Source organism: Phyllostomus hastatus, unplaced genomic scaffold, assembly GCF_019186645.2.
Source record: "Phyllostomus hastatus isolate PE091 unplaced genomic scaffold, TTU_PhHast_1.1 phas_contig_29, whole genome shotgun sequence".
In the NCBI taxonomy this organism is placed as follows: Eukaryota; Metazoa; Chordata; class Mammalia; order Chiroptera; family Phyllostomidae; genus Phyllostomus; species Phyllostomus hastatus.
This window is the reverse complement of record NW_025333835.1, coordinates 37,126,870-37,151,266: the sequence shown is the minus strand read 5'-3', so window position 1 is coordinate 37,151,266 and position 24,397 is coordinate 37,126,870. Positions and strand designations below refer to the sequence as shown.

Here is a 24,397-nt window from a genome sequence, read left to right as displayed (position 1 = left end):
AGTCTCCCTACCAAAACAATGATGATAGCAAATATTCCCACTTTATACATGAGAAATTGAATTCCTTAGGGTTAAATTAATCTCAGTTCATAAATGTGATACTTGCACAACAAATGTGAACTCAGTTTGGCCAAACATGATTGAGGAAGAGAAGAGGGAATGATATCCCCAAGAGTGGCAACAATGGGCAAGATGTATGAAAAGAGATACAGTACATTAAGGTAAGCAAACACATCGAAGTATGGATTAAATGGAAAGTCATGTCTGCGTATGGTGTGGTCTGGGGAGAGTTGTCGGGTGTTGTGAAGGTGAAATGGGGTACACAGCATGGTCCCCCACAGCTCATGTTTGGGGGAAGTAGGAAAGCACACCATACAGCTTAAGATACTTTGCACCTCTGTTGCAACTTGGTAGCTAGTTTAATAGCTGTGTTAGTAGCCACTTCGGGGCAAGGTGGGCATGACTTTAAGGGTGTATCCTGACTCGTGATGTGGCCGGGGAGGTGGCCCGGATAAGTGAGTCGTTGCCCTGACTGGGAATGGCAGCCAAAGGAATGTAAAATATACCAGAAAACTGGCCAATGTCACTCGCAGCTGGGAGTCGGGGTCCGGCCACACAGCCTGGCACAGTAAGGAAGGAGACACGTGGCCACTCTGATCGTGCCTGCTCTGGCTGACACCAAAGACTCTCCCTTGCAAGATGCTGACCTGCTGCCATGCCAACCTGGACTTTGTCTGGACTCTTGAGACTTGCATCTTTCCTGAACTTCACCGTGATCCAGTGCGTCACGGTACATGTGTTCCTGGACTATGACACGGAGGCTGATGACAACGTACCCCAGGTCCCAAAGGAGAGCACTGCTGCGTGAGAATGGTGACTTTGGCACCTTCCAGAGGAACTGAACAATTGTGTGTGCTGCAGCCTTAAGATAAGAACATGGGGGACGATTGGGTTTGCTTCTGGCTTGTAGCTTTGTCTGGGGAACAAGGGAAGTGCTGGGTCTCATGGGAAAAGAGGGCTCCAAGCTGAAGTGCCCCCAGAGCCCCCAAGGTTGGAATGTTGTAAATAGAGACCTGTTTCGTCCAATACTGATTGTTGGATTATGCACCAAGGCGCCACAGGAGCAGGCCCCTGTCTGCTTGGTTACAAAGGGTCTAGGAGTTCTTCCAACTTGCAAGCTAACAAGCTAGCATATTACTGCTCCACTGGTGCAGACAGAAGATGAGAGACTCACAGCACAGCCAGGGAGCAGCGTGAGCATGAGGCTCGTTCCCCTGCTCCACAGGGGGCTCTAGATGGATGCCACACATGTGGTAGGCTGCATTCCAGGGAAGGAACATGGGTCTTGTGGGGGATGCACCACTTTTTTTTATATATATCAAGCAGAAACCACCCTGCTCTTTGTCTTAGGAGAAACTACCCCTCGCGGTTGCTTGTTGCAAACACAACACTGAGAAATGACCCAAGCAAAGGGAAGACAGGGCCTTGCACTATGGGTGTCTGGGAGACACTCAGGGCCCGAGGCAGACGGCATCACCTAACAGGAAGGTGAGCGAGGAGAGAACAGAGGACCGCAGGAGACCAGAATAGAAAAGAAGGTAGGAATTCAAATGCAATACACAGGAGTTTAAGATTTCGCCGTGCACACTGGGGAACCATGAGAGATGGGTGCCAGACACCACTGGATTTGCATAAATGGCTTGAAATGCTTTCTAGGACACCACCCCCCTCCACTCATCTTTACAGTTAGTGGAAAAAACTATAGGGTGATCTCCTTCCTGAAATTTTTAAACTTGCAACCATGAGGGTTGGGTCAGTTTCTCCCTTTTTTGCAGGGAGGCTAAACAGTAGTCATGTTTTCTGCTATAAGAAGGCTGTTCTGCAACAAGAAAAAGGGTGACACCACAAACAGCAAGAGATTTGTAAGCATTCTAACCCCAATTTTCATCCATTTAGCATACCGGCATCCCTGCTCTTTCTTAGCCTTCACTGTTCCCTACGATGCCTTGACATGTATCCCTTGCATTCCTCCCCCAGTTCCCGACAATTTCACTTGGGCTTATGTCACTTGAATGTGAAAGTGTGCACTAGTTTGGAAGGACAAGATTCTCAGGTTCACCATTTAGAAACACCACCACCTTTTTAGCCTGTGGAAAATGACTCCCAAGGAAGACAAACTGGAAACGAGACCAGGAGGCTATCACAACCATCCAAGAGAGAACTGATGTTTCTGTTTGCCCTTCAGGCCATGCCATGATTAGGCGCTCTGGTTCCGAGATAACTTCAGAAATAATTCCTGGCGCTGAAGTTAGTGTGGAGTGCCTCAGCGGTTCCCGGGATATTGCAGGAGGACCAGTTTCACTTCTGGTCGCTCAGGATCGAAAGCTGGCCCATCCACATGGGGAGAAGAGGAGCCTATTAAACTGAAGAAAAGGGATAAGACCATGAGGGGTCTGATAAGACATAAAAGTCAAGACTTTTAGGATAAAGAGCAAGAGGGCTTCCTGTTTTTATCGTCACCATTGGACTCAAGCCCAGGAGGGCTGAAGACCTTGTTGCATGGGGAGACCAGTGGATTGTGAGGGCTTCCTCTCGGCAGCCCCGTAAGTCCGTGTCACATACACGTGGAAAGTTCACTTAGCTCAGGGTAAATTAAAAATTCTGATTCACTAAAAAATTTATCTGTTTCAAAAATTCTAGGCCCTGGCTGGCATAGCTCAGTGGATTGAGCGCGGGCTGCCAACCAAAGTGTCGCAGGTTCAATTCCCAGTCAGGGTACATGCCTGGGTTGCAGGCCATGGCCCCCAGCAACTGCACATCGATCTCTCTCTCTCTTTCTTTCTCCCTCCCTTCCCTCTCTGAAAATAAATAAATCTTTTAAAAAAAATTCTAAAGACCGTGATATTTGTGAAATTTATTTTGCTTCTTAACTGTTTTTTTCCCTCTCCCTAATTCTATTCCTCAAGGCTATCTACTGACTATCTATTATTAATGGAATTTTTGTGTACTTTGTTTGGGGTGTGTTCACACATAAATTGATGCTCAAGCAGGTTCCTTTTTATTCCCTAGTCAGGTGATAGTTTGCTTATTCCCCACAACGTACTATAAAGTCACTTGTTATTTGGTTATATAGCTTTACCTCTCTTGGTTTAACCACATAATTATCTATAATTTATCATTTAATAGACATTTACATAGCTAGACATTTTCTGTGTAATGAATATTTGTGTGTATGTGTGTGTTTAAGTGCTTAAATTTACTTGATTATTTTACTGAAATACTTTCCTCTAAGTTGGAATTGCTAGGCAAAGGGTAGACAGAATTTCGATTTTGAGTGATAACTGAAGAATTTCCACTGAATGTAGAAGAAATCTTCATTAGTCTTCTCTCTTAGTATCTGTAAATGAGTGCTCTATTTCCTATAGTCACGGGAACAGGGGATATCAGTGTTTTTAATCTTTGACAATGTGACATTCCTAAGAAATTGTTTCTTCCCTATTAATGTTGCACTCAATCATCCTCACTTATCCTTATTAGTCATTTATATGATGTAAATTTCCTCTTTATGTTCTTCTTCCATTTCCCTTAGAATATTAGTGTCTTTGTCACCAATTTATAAGAGCTCATTGCTGATTAAGAATGCCAACATTTTGGTTGCTGCGCCTTACAGATAAAATACCACAGGGTGTGTTTTCCCTCATTTATTTCACTATTATGTTTATTTTATTTTATTTTTATGCAGAAGTTATGTCTTCAAATACAATTATGTTTTTTTAAATATTTTATAAAAAGGCAATGGAAAATCGTTAAAGGATTTAACACAAGGAATAAAGATAAGATCTGAGTTCTACAGGGAACTCAGTTAGAAAATGGACTGACCAGGAAAGGACCAAGAGTCGATGCGGGCTGAGTCCTCAGTCCAGCCATGAAAATGCACTAGGTAAGTCATGATGATGGCAACGTTAGTGGGCAGAAATTATGGGGACACTTGTGAAATGGAATCTAGAGAATTTGTTGATTGGTTGAATCGGTGGAATGGGTGGGGATAAAACTACTGTGTTATTAGTATGGCATATTATCGATTTGGTCATATTTCCAACTGACACCTAAAGAGTTAGTTACCCATCACCAATGTTCTTCCTAAAGGGGGTGGGAGGGGGAAGGGAGGGGAAGAAACAATTAATTAACAAAAGCATGATCACGAGGCAACTGAAGATGAGTAGAGAAATCACCATCGATTGGAACTTCTGACAGCATTTATAAATCAACTCTAGAACAGATTTATGTTACTATACTTTTTAATTGCAAATCAAAGTATCTCCAAAAATATGTGGACTTAAATATTTAAAGTATGTAAAGTTTTGTCATACAGGACCCTGGAATGAAATGCATTGCTCTCTCAAATAGTTTTATTTAATAATTTTTAATAAAGGGCAGGGTATAGGAAAACAATAAGGAATACTATTGCACTCCCTAGCTCGTAACTGTGGAGAAGGAGCTGATAAACCTCTTCGGGGCCAGGAGGAGAAAGTAGTTACCGGAGTCCAGAGTGAGTTGTGAAGCCACCGACAGGAGCTAGGTGCTTAGGTTAAAGTCACATACCCAGGCCACCCGCAGTGAGTCCACAAAGTAAGACCTGGGGACCACCACACGCCACTTGACCAATCTCTGCTCCAGCCATTGCTCCCCATTGGCTGCCAGAGGCAAGAACGCCCATTGATATAGTCCCAGGAGAGAGCAGAGGGGAGGGTGCATCTGAAGGGACAGATGGAGACTTCCAGCCCACACTCCACCCCAGTGTCTCTCATCTGAAAGAAAAGTTCTCACCCCAGATACAGGAGACACACAAAAACCTATCAGTGAATGACACGCAAGAACGTGCTGAAACACGCTAGAGAATTAACTTCTACTCACCTTGTGACATCAGTCACCTGGTGCAGAGCCTGCCCTGGCTCCGCTGTGCTCAGCATATTTCCAGGCAAAGGACCTTCCCCTTAATCTTAACTGAATTAATTTAAATGACATTAGTTTGCAAAAGACTAATCTTTAGTTTTTAAACTACATAATATGAATAAACAAATCTATTTTACCATAGGATTAAACTATCAATAATAAATTGTTTGTTTATTAACTAAAGAATTAAAACACAGACTGTGTTTCTAAGGGTAAAGGATTAATACCTGGAGGGTGAGTGGTGGGGGAAAAAATGTTGACAGTTTGTTATTTCATTAGCATAAAAAGTATTTCTCCTATGATTTCTTTGCTCCCTAATTGAGCATAAAAAATGTTTTAATGTATCTGAGAAGAACATTTGTAATAGACTTAATTATGTAGAATTAATTATGTAGCTTTTGTAGAAAATATTACTGTTTACAAAGCTTTAGCACCATACCATGTGGTCCTCAAAAACCTTTTAAAGGGAAAAGGAACAGCCTATAAAACTATCCCTGCTAAGAAAGAAAAACATCTCTGAAAAAGTGAGTTGTTTGCTAAAAGTCACATAGCTAATAAATGATAGAGTCGAGACTAAGCTATTTCAAAACTACAAGTTCATTGTTATTCACTAAAATGTGTGACCATGGCATTGGACAGATTATAAATTGAAATACCTGCTTTTCCCACTTTATTATCCCATGACATTTCAATGCTTTGTCATACCTACATTTCTCCTTGTTTTGTATGTAAGATATTTCGAAAGATACCTAGAATCTTATGTATCTAATAGCCTAAAGCTTATGTGTGCCCCCGAACTTATAAAAGTAAAATTAAGTGTTGTGTTGTAACTAAAGCTTTTGCCATATAAACACATGCCTACAAATCTTCACCTGACAAATATTACCCCGAAGAACTAATGGATTCCTCAGCTTTTTGACAGTTTCAATGTTATTCCTACTTCCTTTACCTTTTAGGTTCATCAAAAAAACCTTTTTTAAAAATTACTTTTTTCCCCCCAGAGTAAACTATATCCCAACCCTGATGAGAAGAGACTATTAATCTCTTTATTTTATTGACCCACTTCAGTTTCAGCTCATTAAACACAGACATTTTCGATGATCAAAAGAAAATGAACCAAATGTAACTTGGTATAACCTTACTAAATAAGGGAGTTCTTCAAAAAGCAAATAAATCTGGGCAGGTAATTTAATATTGACAATCTTCCATTTCATATATATGTATGTATACACACACACACATAAAACAAGGACACCTAGGAATAAATTTTGTATTCTTTTGATCGGTGAAGGCTTGTCATTTGACTCCCATCTCAGTTGCCACCCTCTCTCAAAACGAATACTGAAGAAACCTGGAACTGAAGTCCCTTGAAACTGTACAAGAAGGAAGAGCAAAGGACTATGAGCACTAAGGATATGCCTGCAAATATCATTTAATTATATAACCAAGTAGAATTATAAAAACCTAAATAAATTTAGTTATCTATTGTAGAACAGAAGAGGAAAACTAGTAATTCAAACCCATTACCCCAATAAGAATAAGAATAAGCAATTTAAATTATGAGACTAGAAATGTTTAGTAGCTATGGAATATGACTGTATTTGAAACATACTTAACACCTGAACTGTATCAAAATATGCACATCTGATAGGAATTGACTTAAGTAATCCTTCTACTTAGGTAAAATTTCCTAATACCTTTTGTAAGGTATCCTAAATAAATAACCACCACACTACATATATAAAACAACAGTTTTTTTCCCCTCAGATATCATTGAAGAGAGGTTCTAAACACTAGGTATTTCTAAGATTGGAATTGTTCAAAACAATTTAGGGACAGATTATTCCTGTTTCCACATAATATGTTTTGCTATTGACAGCAAATATTTGTTTGAATATTCTGAAAGGCTGTGGTTTCTCTACTTGGTCTACACTACATGGAGTATAGAGCAGTATCTGTTTGTTTTTTTTTAAGATTTTATTTATTTACTTAGAGACGGAGAGAGGGAGAGAAACATCAATGCGCGGTTGCCTCTTGCGCGCCCCCTATTGTGCAACCCAGGCGTGTGCCCTAGATTAGGAATCGAACTTGTGACCCTTTGGTCCACAGGCCAGTGCTCAATCTACTGAGCCACACCAGCCAGGAAGATCATTATCTTTTAATAAACAGTCTCCCCAGCTCAAGAATAATTCCATAGATAAGTGATATGTACTTTGCTCCCAATGTTGAATTAACAAGGATAGGCGATGGAAAGACTGAACCACTTTCTAGTTCCTTACTATTAACTTCCTCATGGAAAGAAACCATGTTGCAACCAACCCAGAGCCCAATGTAAATTGTATTTGGTCACCTTTATTCTTCTCCATTTTCCCAATAATAGATCAATTCAAGTTCCACAGCAGATCAGTGACACTGTCTACATAATGACAAAAACTATACAAATAAATCCAGTATTTTAAATGTTAGATAATCTTCCCTTCCTTGCAGAACATTTGAGGAAACTTTCTTCCAGACATTTGCTTAGCAGCACATTTACTGCACTTCAAATTTGTTGGATAATGTAGATAAAAATTCCTTTAAAAGGGTTGGGTCACTTTATAGTGTTTGTGGTGGAGTTACATAAGGAAACATTAACTTTGTGAAGACAATTTATTCAACAAGAAACTGAGCCCAGATCAGAACATATTTTTAAGAACTTCAACTTCTACATTTCTCATTTGATTAATGTTAAGCATAGAAAACATAAACATAATCAATTGGGCCTATTAGGTAACTAGACATACAAGATTAATTCTACCAATCAAAATGTATTTATTAACTTTGGCCTAGTCACAAACGAAAAGATAAATCACAGATCCCACTCTCAAGTAGCCTATAGTCTAGTAGAAGGAAATGCTTATATTTAAAATCGGCACTGCTTCTTTGAGTCCCTACCTTATACTAGAAATAACTAAGCAATGGTGTATTTGTGGTGAGTTCGAGGATTTCAGGACTGATGGAGAAAAAGGTGGTCTATCTCAAGAGGGCAGCAGTATACGGTGAGCTTTATTCGGCCTGTACTTTGACAGGAGGCATGAGAAGGGGGTTCCCTCCCTGCAGGAGCCCCCCTGCCCAGAGACAGCAACAGCAGGGACACTACCCAGAAGAAGGAAAGAGCAAGGGAACTCCCAGGGGAGAGGGGATTGGCGGGGCCCACATGTCTGGGTGATGTCCACTCTGCAGCAAGGTGTGAAGTCTCCAAGTTGGAGAGCCTCCAAGGGCAGCAGCAGCTGGGGCCTCTCACGGCCCAGAGTGTGTTTCATCTGCGACTGGCCGAAGTTGGGTGCAGTTCTGTGGGATGCAAAGCAGGCAGGCTCTAAATGACTACGAATATGCCTACTTGAGCATTTAAGGCAATGGAGTGTGTAAAAAATGTGAGTTTGGCACTGGTGGGCTTTGGGCTAATGACCCCAACCTGCTGTGAAGAAATAAAAAAAACATAAGAGCCAAGTTTTAACCTATTTATATAACACTATAAAACATAACAAAGTTCATTGTATATAGATAGCAGAATCTTGTGTATTCAGTACCCATGGATTGACATCAACAAATATTTCAAATCCTATTCCTTGCCAGGCGCCGTCCTGGGCACCAGATATTCTACAATGAGTGAGGCACACAGCAGGACTGTCATGTAATGTGCGGGGCCAGTGCAAAAAGAAATTGCAGGACCCTTGGATCGAACTTCAAGATGGCGACAGAAGAATATTAACCCAAGCATGAGGCTCTTGTGAGTGGGGGACCCTGTGGGACTGTGCAGGTCAGTGGAACTGCCCAGGTCAGTGGAACTGCCCCCATAGACAGTCCTCTGTTCTCATCATGCACACGACCTGCTGATAAAAAATCAACAGTAAAAAGAAAGAAAAGAAATATGTCACCTTGGTCATCAGTACACATAGTTCAGTAAACCTTGAGAAAGGCCTCTCAGAAGAGCTGACTTTTGAGCTAAGTGCTAAAGTTTGGGAACCAGTCAGCTATGCAGAGAGGCAGAGAGAGAGAGAGAGAGAGAGAGAGGGAGCCACAGGTTGGACGTTTTTGCCAGTGCCTCCCACTCAGTCAGATTTTGCCTCTGGGAGACATTCAGCAATGTCTGGAGACAGTTTTGGTTGTCACGACTGGGGAAGGAAGAATCTACTGGGTGAAGGCCCTAGAAGCTTCTATACAGCCTGCAAAGCACAGGACAGCTCCCCACCCACCACCAACCCCTCCACAGCAAAGAGTCATCCAGCCCCACAAGGCCAATAGTGCTGACATTGGAAAAGCCTAACGTAAAATGAATGTAGAGGATGGGCAAAGGCATAAGTGGGGTAAGAGTTTGGCACATTTACCACTCACATCCTTTCCCAGAGGGCTTTGCAGTAGTGAATGTTGGAACCCTATATTCCAGCAATAAGGGAGCATTCAGTTTATGGTACAGTAATTCAGAAAAATACTATACCATTGCTAAAAAAAAATACATGTTTAGAAGGATATTTAATGTCATGGGAAATATTGATAGGTTCATAATTAGTTATGAAGAATAATAAAGTAATTCTAACATTCCTTCAAAGTATATGTGCTTAGCAGAGAATTAATGAGAGTTTTGAAAGATGAATTCAAAGGGTTATTGGTGGTTATTTCTGGAAGGTAGTTATTTTGCTTATTTAATACTCTTCAGTACTTTAAATTTTCAGAAGAATCTGTAGTCTTTTATAAAAACCTGAAAGTACAAAATCTAATTTTTTTCCATAAAAGAACTTTATACATGCAACTTACAAAACAGCCATGTGTGAACCTGATATGGCTAATCAAAAACTATGCTACTTATTGTGATTCAGAGAAGAATGACAAATCATATTAGAATGATTTTAGCAATATCATTAGTGAAATCTGGTATACCTCAGCTAAAAATTAGAAGAATTGAGGGTACAATTTGTGTTATCTTTTCTTTAAATTGGTGGCCAGGCTTTTATAAAAGAAAGACAGATGTAGGAAATGGCTATTTTCTATTAAAATTGTATTGTTACCTAACCAAGTAGATCAGATATGACATTCACAATCGACTTCAACAAAGCATATGACTGAAGTTTCTCATGACTCCATTAAAACAAAATAAATGTGTGGTTTCTTGGACAGTTATATCAAGAGGCCATTGGTTTACAAATCATGTCTGTTTAAGAGAGGCATCTGGTTGTTGGAATGTTACAGTTAATAATACCATATCTTGCTGTGTACAATGTGCATATTTTTGCCCAAATTTTTGAGAATGCACATTTTACATGAGTATGATGAATATGTAATCCTGTGTAGAATACACACCAAAACATGGGTGCACATTATACACAGCAAAATACGGTAACAAAAATACTATAGACACAGAAGGTGTTCTTATCAAGTGTGGAAAGCAAATTATATATACAAACACAGACAAAACAAAAATCCTTATTCCGGAAAGGCAAGACAAGCTGGAAATGTGCTTTGGGAGAGTAGGGAAATTATGAAATGCTACTTGTAAGTCCCCCAGTTTGCACCCCTCCCAACACCAATTGTACAAGTACAGGGTGTTGTACACTTGGCAAAGGGAATGTAAATTATGGGATGCGAGGAGGATGGCAAAACACACACACAAGTTACACCTGTTAGTAAATTACGAGAGCGTGGGTGTGATTAGTACAAGCCAAACTCCTAGTGGACAATCATACTCCATGACCCAAAAGTAGGAAATTATAGCCACTTCCTCACCATTAAACTTTACTAAAGGCCTGGATAAAAATGAAACCCATGATTCTCTGAGACATGAAAGCACAAACCGGATTTTTGGGAGGAGAAGGTGACAAACTTCGCTGACACTAGAACTAGCCCTCGATGTTTACAACTTGACACGGACATCACACACAGAATAAGAAATCAGTGATGGGACAAAGCCCCATGAGGCCCGTGCTGCGGCAGGATGGCCGCAAGGACACTCCACAACCCCCCAAAAATGATTAAACAGTCCCCTCTTTGACCAAGAAGAGTGACTACTTCTTCTCCATTAATGACAATGACCTCCCTAACACCTACATAAATTACAAAGATGCCCAACCCCTGGCCTGTCCTTCTTTATTAAACCCTCCTTGTGATCACCCAGCACAAACCCAAACCCCATAAAAAGCACCTCTCATTTGCTTCTTACCAAGACATCCACCGTTCCTGTGCTGCGCAATCTGTCTTGCTGCAGCAAGCAAAATGAACCTTATTTGTTTGACCAAAGATTTGTTTCTGGTGCTTCTTGGGTGGCCGACTTCCACAGAGGGCAATCCTGACAATAATCTCCCCCCTAGGTCAGACCATGGGTCCCTTTTATGGCTTCGGAAATTTGATCACTGTAACTATGCTTCTCCACCAACAAAAGGAGTTAGTTCATGAAGACAAGAAGGAGAGTACTGCTGTCAAAGAGTGACTATGGACACCAGCCATCTAATCCTGTGAATCCCTAAACCACCCTATACCCACTACTTCCCCTCCCTGAATGCTGGTCCCCGCAGTGGAGGCAGGTAGCTCTGGGCGCTGTCACTAGCCCTGGTGTAGCCTCCTTTCTTCCTTTGAGTTCCCATTGGTTCACAAAAAGAAACAAAATATTCACCACAATGTAACAAATGCCATTGTGGATAGAAACATACTTTCTAATTTTAAAAACAATCATTTGAGACTTGAAAAAAATTGTTATAAAAATAAGTTCTGATGTATAGAGATCTCAAACTAAAATTTTACCCTTAAAGGTCAAGTCCATTTAAAATCAAGACACTAAATAAAAATTGCAGTGAGAACACATGTGTGAGCACTTACTTGTGTGCCTGGCTTTGTGCTATTTTACATACAGTACATATGTTATTTCATAGCATCTATGAAGCAATTATTTTTGGTTGCAGCAACCCATTTTACAGATGAGAAAACAGAGGTTCAAAGAAGATAACTAATTAACTTAGGTCACAGAAGTACTGGTGGCAGAACCAAGTTTGGAAATCAAATGTCTATAATTCCAAACTCCAAGGTTACCAGATAGATTATTTCTCTTGAGTGTGAAAATGAAATAATACTGTGTTTTAAATAATTATAGTATTTGATTACAGCCCTGGCTGGCGTAGCTCAGTGGATTGAGTGCAGGCTGTGAACCAAAGTGTCGCAGGTTCGAGTCCCAGTCAGGGTACATGCCTGGGTTGCAGGCCATGACCCCCAGCAACCGCACATTAATGTTTCTCTTTCTCCCTCCCTTCCCTCTCTAAAAATAAATAAATAAAATCTTTAAAAAAAAGATTTGATTACAATGAAAGCAGTTAAAAATTTAAAATTATAGAGTCTATTTAAAGTGGCCTATCGTATCAGGATTTCATTTTCTATATCAAGTGTATTTTTATTGTCCCATTTACAGCCAAAAGCTACCAAGAAAAAGTTGTCTTCCATAAGCTATTCTCTGTATCAATGAGTATCCACACTTTTAAAACTAGTTGGTATATAAATTATCTGAATGTACTCTTGGACTTTTTTTTATAAGCCTCTCCTTTCTGAATTATCTTCTTCTAAAAAAAAAGGAAATAATACATGTGTGAACAATGCACATGTGAATAGAATTTCAATGGGAAAGCATTATCCCTCCTCCCCAATAAATAACATAAATATAAAAGGACCTCTAAAAGACATTCTAGCTTAACAGTTCTTTTCTGAATAAAATAAACAAGAGCAAAGGGCACCTTGACAACTACTTAGGAAATAAAATCAGAACTCATGGAAATCTGTAATTCTAATCACATTTACACCTTCTCTCCTTTTTTCATTTCTCATCCAAACATCCTTAGGAGCTCAATAGGCTTAAAAGAAATGGAGCAGGGCAGAGAACAAAGGTGAGGGGAATCTGAGAAACAGCTTAAATGGCCCTTCTCACTGTTTTAATCATTTCAAATTAGGTAAAATAGTTTCAGAAGATGTAAAAGCCACAAATGTAGGGAAAAACTGTAAAAAGTTATTCTACCAGCTTATATTATTTTTAAAAAAGTATTTTGGCTAGAGATCTCAGAAATTAACCTTCTGTGAACAAGAAATGCAAGAAAGCATGAAGAAAAAACTTTTGAGGAAATCAAATATCAAATTTAAACATATTATCTTTTGCCAATTAAAGCCTAAGTGCTAAATAAATAAATTTGTTACAGAGAATATTAATGTTTGTGTTCTCATGTGGAAATGACTACTTGTACATTAACTATGGTCTCTCTTGAGATTGAGGATAATTTTAGAAAATAAGATAGCCCACTACTATACTTAATCAAGCTAAATGTTATAGAACATATAAAATATAAAAATAAAGAAAAGCATTTACCGTATGTACCATGTGGTATGTGTGGATTACTTAATGTGGGAATGAGTTTTGTTTTTTGTTTTTGTTTTGTTTTGTTTTTTAAGTGGGAAGGAGAGAAAGACCAAGGGTAAAAGAAACAGTTGAATATTTACATATTCAAACAATGACCAACAATACACAGACATGAAAAATACAGAATTATATCAGATTCCTGTGTCAGTGCCTGTTCCTGGGCGATTCTAATACAGAATAACACTTGCTTGTGACTTTTCCTTAATGCAAACATCAGAGGAAGTTAGCACTTCTCCCCGCCAGCACCACTGACGCGGGAAGAGCGCTACACTGCACAACCCCGGCAGTAGGTGCTACTCCAGTTCCTCCACCCCAGACACCACGCACGTCCGTGAAGGTACTTGCAATGAGGAAACAATCCAGGATGGCTTAGAAAAGAAGGTCTTTGCCATCCTGGTGGTGGTGGTGGTGGGGTGTGTGTGTGTGTGTGTGTGTGTGTGAGAGAGAGAGAGAGAGAGAGAGAGAGAGAGAGAGAGAGAGAGAGAGGTGTAACAAACCCGAATAAGTACAACCATTTCCTTCGCTGCAGGGCAGAGCTTCAGTTTCTCCTGCCCTACTGGTGAGATGTTCTGACCCTCCGTGAAGTTCCTCTTCAAAAGAGACGAAACACGCACAAGGTTCTAGAAATGTAATACCTTCTGGTCAATGTGTTGCCTCCAGCAGGGACCAGAAATACTGAGACATGACACGTGGGTGAAATCAAGGCCTTCCTGGGGAGCTGTCAACATTCACTGAGCGTATCAGCCAAACTTACAGTGTCTGGGAGGCCACATCTGATAATGCAGGTGAGGACTTCACAGCCCAGTGCCCTCACTGCGGCCTCCTCCCGCACAAACCCTGACGCATGAGGTGTTATCAGCTACAGGTAAGTGAGGTTTGTTTTTAATGACAAGAATGCATTGAAGTAAGAAAACAGGCTTAAAGGGGGTACTATTTTTTGAGGACAAAGAATTTCAACTATGTTGTTTCAAATAGTAAAGAAAACACCTAATATCGAACAGATGTTCAAGGGAATATTTGTGTTGGTTTAAAAGACTGGTCACATAAACTAAAATGGATTCAAGATATTTGGATTCCCCAAATATGTTGATTTCCCTTGTAGCATGACTCCAGAACTGAGTTCACAACCAGCAAAGCAATCCAGCAAAGTACCTACTCCATAGTGCTAAGAACAAGTCTCCCTGCACTAAAAGCTCAGGCAGAGAACGGATGTTAGACCCAAGCATCCTCCACAAATTCTTTGTTAACCAACACGCTCACAGTCCTCAGCTGTGTTGGCTTCGTAATCAGGCTACATTTCTCCGATAAGGTCTCAGCTCCAGACACCTGCTATCGCGTTTGATAGTTAAGACCTATTCTTGCAGACCTAACGTAACCGGGAGACTCCACCAGCTGAAGGAAATGTGCGCGGTAGGAGTGGGCAGCGGCGGGTACGAGCGCAGGCAAAACGCTCTTGCAGGAAGCAGAATCTACACTAGCCACGCTCGCTTACTGCATTCTCTCCGCTTTCAGCTTTGGAGCATCTCATCGCCTTAAGTGGCTCCACAGTATGTTCAGTTTGACCTCCTGTTGCCATCACATCTTTCAGGCGATCCCGAGAGTTCGGTTCCGGCAAGGAGGGTGTAGTGCCAGGACGCGGAGAAGCGGCTAAAGGTCACGCCAAAGTGGGTGGGTGTCCCGGGTCCGAGTGCTAATTAGAGACGGGGACCGGCTGACCTGGCCAGGGCCCCACGCTCGAGCAAAGAAGTGTAACGCTGGTTTGTGTTTTCAGAGTCGAACTTGGAGCGACCAAGCCAACTCCTTCCACCGCACGAGAAAGCAGCAAACAGGAGTCCCCGGGCGGGGCATTGGTGAAATTCCCACTCGGGACAGACGCGCGGTCAGGCCGCGCTGGCCCCGGCTGTGGGTTTTACTGGCCCGTTCCCACACATCAGCCCAGACTAGGGGAGACCTGGCGGGAAGCAAACGCCCGGAGCTCGAATTAGCTGGAGGCTATTCCCACAGTCAAGGAGACCCCGGACCTGCGCTGAGATCGAGATATTTACACCGAGCTTCCCCTGGAGGCCTCGTCGGGATTCACCTTGCTCGGCCAAAGAGCCTGAAAGGTCATCTTCCCAAGAAGGGCCAAGCCGGGAGGCTGGGGAGCGCAGTGGCGGCGCTCGGGATGCTCTGGCCCGGCATCCGGAGGCACTGCCCTGCGCGGTCCCGCAGCGCCTTACCTGGCCTCGGCGAATCCGGCAGCCCCTTGGCCGCTCCCACCAGGCGCCACTGGAAAAGTTTCCGAACTTCTTCGCAGCTCTGCGAGCCTTCGCTGCGGGTAACCCCAACGAGAGCCAGAAGGAGGAGACAGCAACAGCCCGCACGCCAGGTCGGTCCGTCCATCCTCAGCGGTGCGTCCCGCTCACCCCGGTCTCCGCCGTGGACCCCACTGTCCCCGCGCGCCCTGCGCCGCAGGCTCGAGAACGCGTTCGGAAGTCAAGTCGTCCCAGGGCTGGCGTCCGGGCGTGGGCGTCCCGGGGCGGCTCTGGGGCGCGGGCTGCACCTGCGAGCACTTGGCTTTCTCCCGAGGCGCCCGAGGCTGAGATACCGGAGTTCTCCGGCAGAGCGCCGCCGGGTCTCCCTCTCCGCCGGGGTCGAGCGAGAGCTGACCGGGCGAGGAATTCAGCTGGAGCCGCACACGAGCCCGCGAGCCTCCGGATCTGGCCACCGCCGCTGTCGCCCCCAGCTGGGCTGCAAACCGCCAACCTGGGGCGCGCCCGCCGGTCGCGCTCCGCAGGCAAGCCCCGCCCCCCGGCCAAGCCCCGCCCCTCCACGCCACGCCCCCGACGGGCTGCCCGGGGAGCCCGAGCCCCGCTGCCCTAACGCGGAGACCCACGCTGGAGAGGCAGGAGAGCGACGCTGCCTGGAGCAAAGAAATACGAAACCCAAACCGGTCCTCCCTCTGCCAGCCAATCGCAGGGATAGTCTGGTAAAAAAAAAAAAAAAAAAAGAAGAAAAGAAAAGAAAAGAAAAGAGAGCAAATGAGTGTAGAGGATCAGCAGAAACAAACGTGGAGAAGAAACACCAGGTAGAACGAGGATGAGATATTTCCCTATAGATCTAGGTCCTCAATCCATTGGACTTTGTATTCAGATTACATGGAATGGGATCTGGGCGCAATATAAAAGGCAAAAACTGCTTATGGTTAAATATCCCAATGGAGAGGCTTAATAGTACTTATCAGCTTCCAAAAGAGTGCACATGGGAAGTTCCTTTTTAAAATTGCTTAAGTCACTGCTTTGAAACATTTTTCTGTAACATTACGATTTCCTGAAAGAATTTAGAAGTTATAAAAATTACATTCAAACCTTATCCCGTTCTTACAATCACAGTAAAGTCCAATTTATTCTCTTATCACCATTCAGCATCATATTTTACTTCAGTACTTTGTATCTTTAAGGGCCCACTTCTGGAATTTCTTTAACACGTTTGTCAAAGAACAACTAAGGGGGAAAAGGGCTCAGGAGAGTTTCTCACGAGGAAGATAGAAAAATAAAGACTTTAAGTGATTTTTAAATGACAAAGGAATTTTGTCAATCTACAATTTACAAAAGAAATGCATTAGAAACCATGAAGCAAAGGGCTGGGTGCATTTTCTTTTTTGCCCCTTTTTCTTTTTGAGGTAACACTGGTTAATAACATGTTTCAGGTGTACAACGTTATGTTTTGATGCCTGTATACACAGGGGCTTGCTCACTACCAAAAGTCAAGCTGGCATCCTTAGCCATGCCTACCTTTATGCCTTCTGCCCTCTCTTCACCCCACGTCTCCTCTGGTAGCCACCAGTCTATAGTCTATGACTTCTTATTTTGTTCATTTGTTCTTTGAGGTTGTTTAATATTCCATATATGAAAGAAGTCATATGGTTTTAGTCCTTTTCCCTCTAATTTCACTGAATGAACATAGTATCCTCAGTGTCCATCCATGTCTTCACAAATGTCAACTTTTATCTTTTTTATGGCTGAGTAGCATTCCATTGTGTGTGTGTGTACACATCTTCTTTATCTGTCATTGATGGATCCTTAGGCTGCTTCCATATCTTGGCTATTGTAAATAATGATGCAATGAATATAGGGGTACATACGTATTTCTGAATTAATGTTTTCAGATTCTTTGGATAAATACCCAGGAGGGGAATTGCTGGAGCATATGCATTTTCTAAATGTGATTGTCTCAATACTAAGCATGTGAGTGACGAGAGTGTCTCCCCATCTACGGGCACCTGAAGACAGAAGGCCTCCAGTAAAACAAAACTACTTAAAAGCATCAGGCAGAAGTGGACTATAAATGCCTTAGCTACTTACAGGGAATTTAATCTCAAATTTGAACCCTTGCCAAGAGATAGAGAGGAACAATTTTAAGTCTTGGTTAACTGTCATGGGACTTTTAATGACCATTTGATAACAGAGGCAGTACTTTCGGCAGTAGATCGCTTGCTTTAAAACCATTCCAGGGTGATGGCTGAGATACATCAGTGAAATTGTGCTCACTTGGGCTTTTGACATCAATTCTATGAATGTTCGATTTTTTTTTGAGAAGCTCTCTTAATAAGTGAGAATTGAAAAAAAAATAGCTGCTTTTTAAATTCAAGTAAAGCTTTATAAAAGGGGTGGGGGGACTTCCCCATGAATCTCTTCTTCTCTGGCCACTGAGTATGGAAAGACCGCCTAGAAGCCAGCTGTATCTAACAGAAGAAAAGAGGACCGTGTGCATCGTGCTTAGGTGCCAAACAATATTCTAAGTGCTTTTTATGGACAAATTCATTCTTTTAATCTTTATGACAACCCTACAAAGTAGTTACTATTACCATGGACTTATAGATGAGGAAACAGGCACAGAGAGGTGAAGTGACCTGCCCAAGGCCAGCAAAGCTGCCGGGCAGTGGCACCAGGAATCAAACCCAGGCTCCGGAATGCAGAACTTGTCCTGTTAACCACAGGCTCTCCTTGGTTACCCCAGGCCATACCAACAAACCTATTGAGTTATGCGCAGTAACACCAAAGGCTGTTTATTAACTTACCAGGTTTTTCACTAGTAAATACCCACGATTTCATCTATAGAATTTTATTCTCCTAGAACCCCATCTATGTTACTGTAAGGCTAATAAATTGCCAAATTTTCCCCAAACTTCTTTTTTCACTGAGATCTTTTTTTAATCCTCACCTGAGGATATATTTACTGATTTTAGAGAGAGGGGAAGGGAGAAGGAGAGAGAAGTGGGGAGAGAGGGAGAAAAGGGGAGAGAGAGGGAGAGAGGGAAACACCATAGGTTGCCTCCTACAGGCTGCAGATGGGGATCAGACCCACAGCCTTTTGGTGTATGGCACCTGCTCCAGCCAGCTGAGTCACTCAGCCATGGCTCAAGGCCCCTTTTTGATAGATCTGACCACCACAGAGTATTAGCATTAAACAAATTCTTAGAGATGACCTGGCCCAATTTATTCACTTACAATCTCTGAAACAATTAATTTTGTAAGGGTAAAATCACAAACACAATGGAGAATTACCCATGACTCAGTAAAAACTAATCAACCAATAAACACTGATTGCAAACATACTATATATATTTTTAAAAACCCATTATGTTAGGCATAATAAGGATTACAGAAACACAAAAGCAAGTTCTCTTGGTGTTTTTGCTATTTATTTCTTCAACAGAACAATGAGGTGGGAAGCTGTATAGAGGAATGGAGTAGGGTCTAATGAGAAAATAAATATATTTAGTCCATATAAAATGTCTGCAATTACAAAAAATAAATAGTTTGTTTCCACCTCTTATTTCCTACCACTGCCACAGCGGATGAGCCAACAGGGCCTCGGAAGGGTCTCTTTTCCCTTCAGGGTCCCCCTAGCAGCCGCCCAAAGGGACAGTCTGCTCTGGCTGTGCTGCAAATAAATCTTCAAGACAACGTCCCTTCTTCCAACCAGAATGCAATGCCAAAGTGCCGTTTGTACAGGCATTCTAGAACGACCTGCACACACTGTGCCTTAACTGTTTGTTCAGTTTACCTGCAAATAGTACAGATGAAGCTTGGGAGGAGTGTCCATCATTTCATGGGGATGGGACCTCATTTCTCAAAGGTCATTCCATAAACCTTCATTGAATGCCTTTTATGTAATACACACTGTGGTTTTGCTTTTGAAATATCAATAGCCTCACATAGGAAAAATCTCTAAGTGGCCATTATTTAAAATATACATTAGTAATCTTCTAAATGCAATGCTTCTAAGTAACTGTTTACAGTGTGACAACGCGAGACCTTGTAAAGGAAATAAAGAACCACCAGCACAACTTAGGTGACATTAATGATATCATGTTGCCCTTAACTATGACTACTGCTTTAGGCTAAGACTGGCCACTGGTTAGATCACCCTCAGAAGCTGGTTGGGGCAACTTTTGTACCCAAACAATAATAATAGCTGATATTTATTAAGTGGTTACAGGTATTGTCTCATTTAACATTTCAACCACCCCATGAGACAGTTACTATGATAGTGCTAATGAGGAATCAGACTTACAGAGATTTAAAATAATTTTCCAAAAGCCACAGATAGGATAAATGCCCAATTTGTAGCCAGGTATGCCAATTTCTGCACTTCTTTAGCCATTACACTCTGCTGCCTCTGACAAACCAAACTCCTGTTCGGTGGCCCCTTGACTCAGCCTTGACTCCTTGCATAGTAGCAGTCCTGGTCCTCACTGCTGTTCCTTGTGGCCAGCCAGCTGAACCTCATCTTCACAGGGATCTCAAGAGCTGCAAGCCTTGAACCCTGGCCCGACAAACACAATGGAGAATTACCCATGACTCAGTAAAAACTAATCAACCAATAAACACTGATTGCAAACATATTATATATATTTTTAATCTGGGCAATCTCCCGTAGCAGCTGGCCAAGATACCAGTTGCTCCTCCATCCTCCCACAACTAAATTTTTAGTCATGAGAACTGATTTGTAAAGATAAAATTCAGTGTATGACCTTGATATGTTTGGGCTTTATGAGGCCCCAAAAGCCTGCCTTTGGGTTCTGCTCTTGCCAGATATACATACCCCCCTCCCCCTAGCTAGCTCCCCTACCAGCCAGACAAGCTCCATGCCACCTTATTTTCAGCCTAACTGATTTCCCTGCCTACCAGCCTGTGAAATTACCAAACAAGCCAATTACACCCTTCCGTGGGAACCGAGGATCACCTGATTCTCTTGTCACGAGAAAGCCTGCCTTCCACAGCCCTTTCTGGTTTGTTTTGCTCCCAAGTGCAACCCCCAGGACCCCCAGGTTCCCCTGTGTGACACATGGTTTCCTCCTCCCCTGAGCTGAGAGCACATGTAACTAATAAACCACTGTAACTCTCATCTCTCCAGGGTCACGTGTTTGGCCGTCTCATATTAATTGGGGAGGGGGTGGCCCCTCCTTCATCAATGGGGCGAATAGGAGGTAGTTAGAACAAAAATAGACTCATAGGTTCAACACAAGTGCTTCCACTCAGCTATTTAAAAAAAAAATCCTGACTTTCGCCTTGCCAGCCTTTCAATCTCCCCCAAGTACAGGCTGTATCTCCCTTGCTGCCCTATTAAAGGGAGCCAAATTGCAGGTCAGCCCCAGCTGACCCTAGAAATGAATTTCTGCCACAAGGAACCAGAAGGAAATTGAGGGATCCTCCCAGACATCTCCTCGGGTCAAGAGGAGAACAACGGCTGAGGAAAGTCTGCCTGCAGGAGCGAGCTCATAGGAAAACGTCCCACAAAATACTCAGAACCAGACACCAACGTGAAATTTACATGGAAGTGGGTGGGAAAATGTGATCCACAAACACAGTTTCAAGCAAACACTTTCTACAATATAGATATCTAGTGCTAATCTATATTTCCAATTCAAAAATTCTTATTTGCTAATCACCAGTATGTGTTTGCCAATGATTTTAAAATATAGTCAATGCACTTATGTCATCTCAGTAATTATGCTTTAAGGCAAAAACAATGTAACTTTCACGAAAAGCAGTAGATAAATAAACTGTTCCTGTGTGGAAATTTCAAAAGTATTATTTTCATACTGTATTTAATTTTATAGGTTTTACATTTGCAATTTCTAGTAAAGACATTTTACTTCTTTCAGATATTCTACTGAAAAAATATTAATAGCTTTCTAAATGAGAATGAAAGCATTAAAAAAGACACACAGAAAGCTCAATGAGTTTATGAAACTAAATTTCTTCAAATAATTTTCTTCTAGTCCATATCTAAGAATGTGAAAGTAATGTCCTCAAAGTTGTGATATACATTTCATGTGTAAACTGCAGTACATTATAATAGAAATGAATACTGTACAAATTTCCCTCATTTTCAAATGCAGTGTTTCCACTAACTGATGTGAGCCCAACTATTCTTGGTTTTCAAAAGGAGCAAAATTCACACCCAAAATTCAATTCCACCATTTGTTATATTATATTTTAAGGAAAGGCAATTGCATGAACAAATAAACCGTCTGTATGGAATACATAACATTCCTCCATAAACAATGTTTTTCTAAAATTGAAGTGAGTCTCAAGACACCTGTCATATCCGTGTATTGCTGGGACTTGCACGTGAGAACTAGGGAGCCACAAAAGTTGAACTACCAGACGAGGAACCTTGTGAGCTCCAGTGGGCCTGGCGTACCCGCCTCTACCCCTGAGCAGTGAGCAACTGCACATTGTGAAGTCCCGTAACTTTGCTAAATGCATCCGGCCCCCACGAGTTTGACATCCTCGTGTTTCCTGCATTATCTTTATCAGAATTATTTCTTTTCAAGCAGCAGTCAACCTTTGAACTTCGACTAAATCATTAGATTTTTAAATTACTTTCAAAGTGAAAAATAGCACTATCTGATGGACTGGTATCAATAAACACTTTTACAACCAGGTTACAACTACCCAATTTAAATTATGTACAAATCATTGCATCATTTAGTATTGGGTTGACCAAAGAGTTCATTTGTTTTTTTTTTCCCTAATGTGGCTTTAAGCAGTGCTTAGTTGCCTTTAATTTCGTTCAAAACACTATTGTTAGACTGTATTGTGATAGCTGTCATATCAGCATGCATTAAAAAATTACCATAATTGGTGACTTTTTGTCACCAGTGGTAAATGGTAGCCATCTTAATATTGAAGATGGAAGAAAATAAGCAACAATTTTTGTCATATTATGCTTTATTATTTCAAGAAAAAAAGATCTGTACAGTGTATGGAGAAGGTGGTGTGGTGGATCAAATATGTCAAAAGTGGTTTGTGAAGTTTTGTGCTGGAGATTTCTCTCTGGACCATGTTCCGTGGTCGGGTAGACAACCTGAAGTTGACAGTGATCCAATCCAGACATTAATTGAGAACAATCACCATTATACCCTGTGGAAGAGAGCCGACATACTCAAAATATCCAAATCAATAAAATTATTAGTGAAAATAAAAAATGTGTCTTTTATTTTATGGAAAAACCCTTATGGACTCTGGCCAACCCAATATTTGACTCCAAGTACATCTCTGATGTCTGTTTCACTTCTTTTCATTTACTATTCCACGATAAAATATGAAGTAGATGTCTTAAAAGTTTAATGTTACTTCCAGATTAAGTATTTAATCAAGAATTAAAGATTATTTTCCTAATTGTTTTCCTGCAGCTTCTGATATTACAGTATCTTAAATACTACAGTATTGTTTTAATGCTACATAATAAGTACTCTCCAGAATGGTTATTCATGATCTGTGTTATCTTGAGCAAGTGGTTAAACCACTCTGACACTTTCCTTATTAAGTACAATGAGGGAAACAGATAACTGTGTTATGTTATTGATAGGGATAACTGAGATACTTCTTTGTTCATGTGCACATTCTATAAATAGACACTGTCATTCCTCTCCATTGGAAAACTGCATGTCAATAGTTCCTGGTCTATTAGTTACATCCGAGATGTAATGAGGATAAGTCTGTTCCTCAGAACCCAACCACTATTTAAAACTAAAGTCTCTTACCCTCCCTATATTAATAATACAGTTTCTTCATATTAATTAACATTTATGCAACTATCAAATTTTTTTTTAGTAATCGAAACAATAAGCATTATCTCAAGCCAACGTAGAGAAAGGAGAATCTAAGCTGCCCAAGGTCATGAGCTAGGTCATTTTTAAAAGGAAAGAGTCACTCCTCTCTGAACATAATGAGCACTTAGGGCAAGAACTGGAGACTAATTATCATCAGCTTTTTAAGATTCAAAGTGTAGACACTCTACTAATGATAAAGCCTCATAATTGATCATTATCTTTGATTAACGAGTAGGAAGTCTTCCAGAGCCTTTCACTGCTGTGTACCATTGTCATAATTGATCTTTAATTATTCCATCTAAAGATCCTTTTATCATATGTTAAACCTTTGCTATTTATAAATAAGATCCATGTACAGCCTTATTAACTATCCTTAGATGTGATATTACTTTACAAATGTCTGCCATTTAATTAGCATTCAGCCTAATTCTTCATATTTGCATGTGAAAAGGGACAAGCAGTTCATGCTCTCAAGCAGAAAGCAAGGGCTCTGACCACTTTTGAATTCTCTTCTTGATCCAGATTTTGTGAGAAGAGAAAACAATCCTCTCTCTGGATGTGTCTGTGGAGATTTTACATAATTGGCAACTTTTCGCTCCTGAAGGAGAATTGTATTCTTGTGTTTCCTATTTTGAGGAGAGAAAAAAGCCACTTCCATCTGATCCGTTTCCCTCACATCATCTTAGTTTTCCTCACTCTCCCTTTTCTCCCCGCATTCTCAAATGATTACACATCTGCTCTCCTGATGTTCATAAGTCACAGTAGTCCCAAACCTAGTGGTCAGTTTTTGTACGTATCTACTGAACCTGACTTTGCTAAGCACTTGCTTTTTGAAGTCTCTAACCTCCTCAGCTTCCCTGACAGTGCACTGTTCTCATTCTCCTAGCTCACCACCATTTCACTCTTCTTTTTTC

At 41.4% G+C, this 24,397-nt stretch overlaps 1 protein-coding gene across 4 annotated transcripts in view; it reads right to left on the bottom strand.

The window, feature by feature from the left end:
* The window catches only part of GPC5 (glypican 5), a 1,174,820-nt gene extending 1,158,670 nt beyond the window's left edge, over window positions 1-16,150 (bottom strand). For all 4 annotated transcript variants that reach the window (XM_045839276.1, XM_045839278.1, XM_045839277.1 and 1 more), the window contains exon 1: window positions 15,595-16,150. In XM_045839276.1, coding sequence (XP_045695232.1) covers window positions 15,595-15,757 — 163 coding nt within the window. In that variant the 5' untranslated portion in view covers window positions 15,758-16,150. The remainder of the gene's footprint in view (window positions 1-15,594) is intronic.
* Between the last annotated feature and the right edge of the window lie 8,247 nt (window positions 16,151-24,397).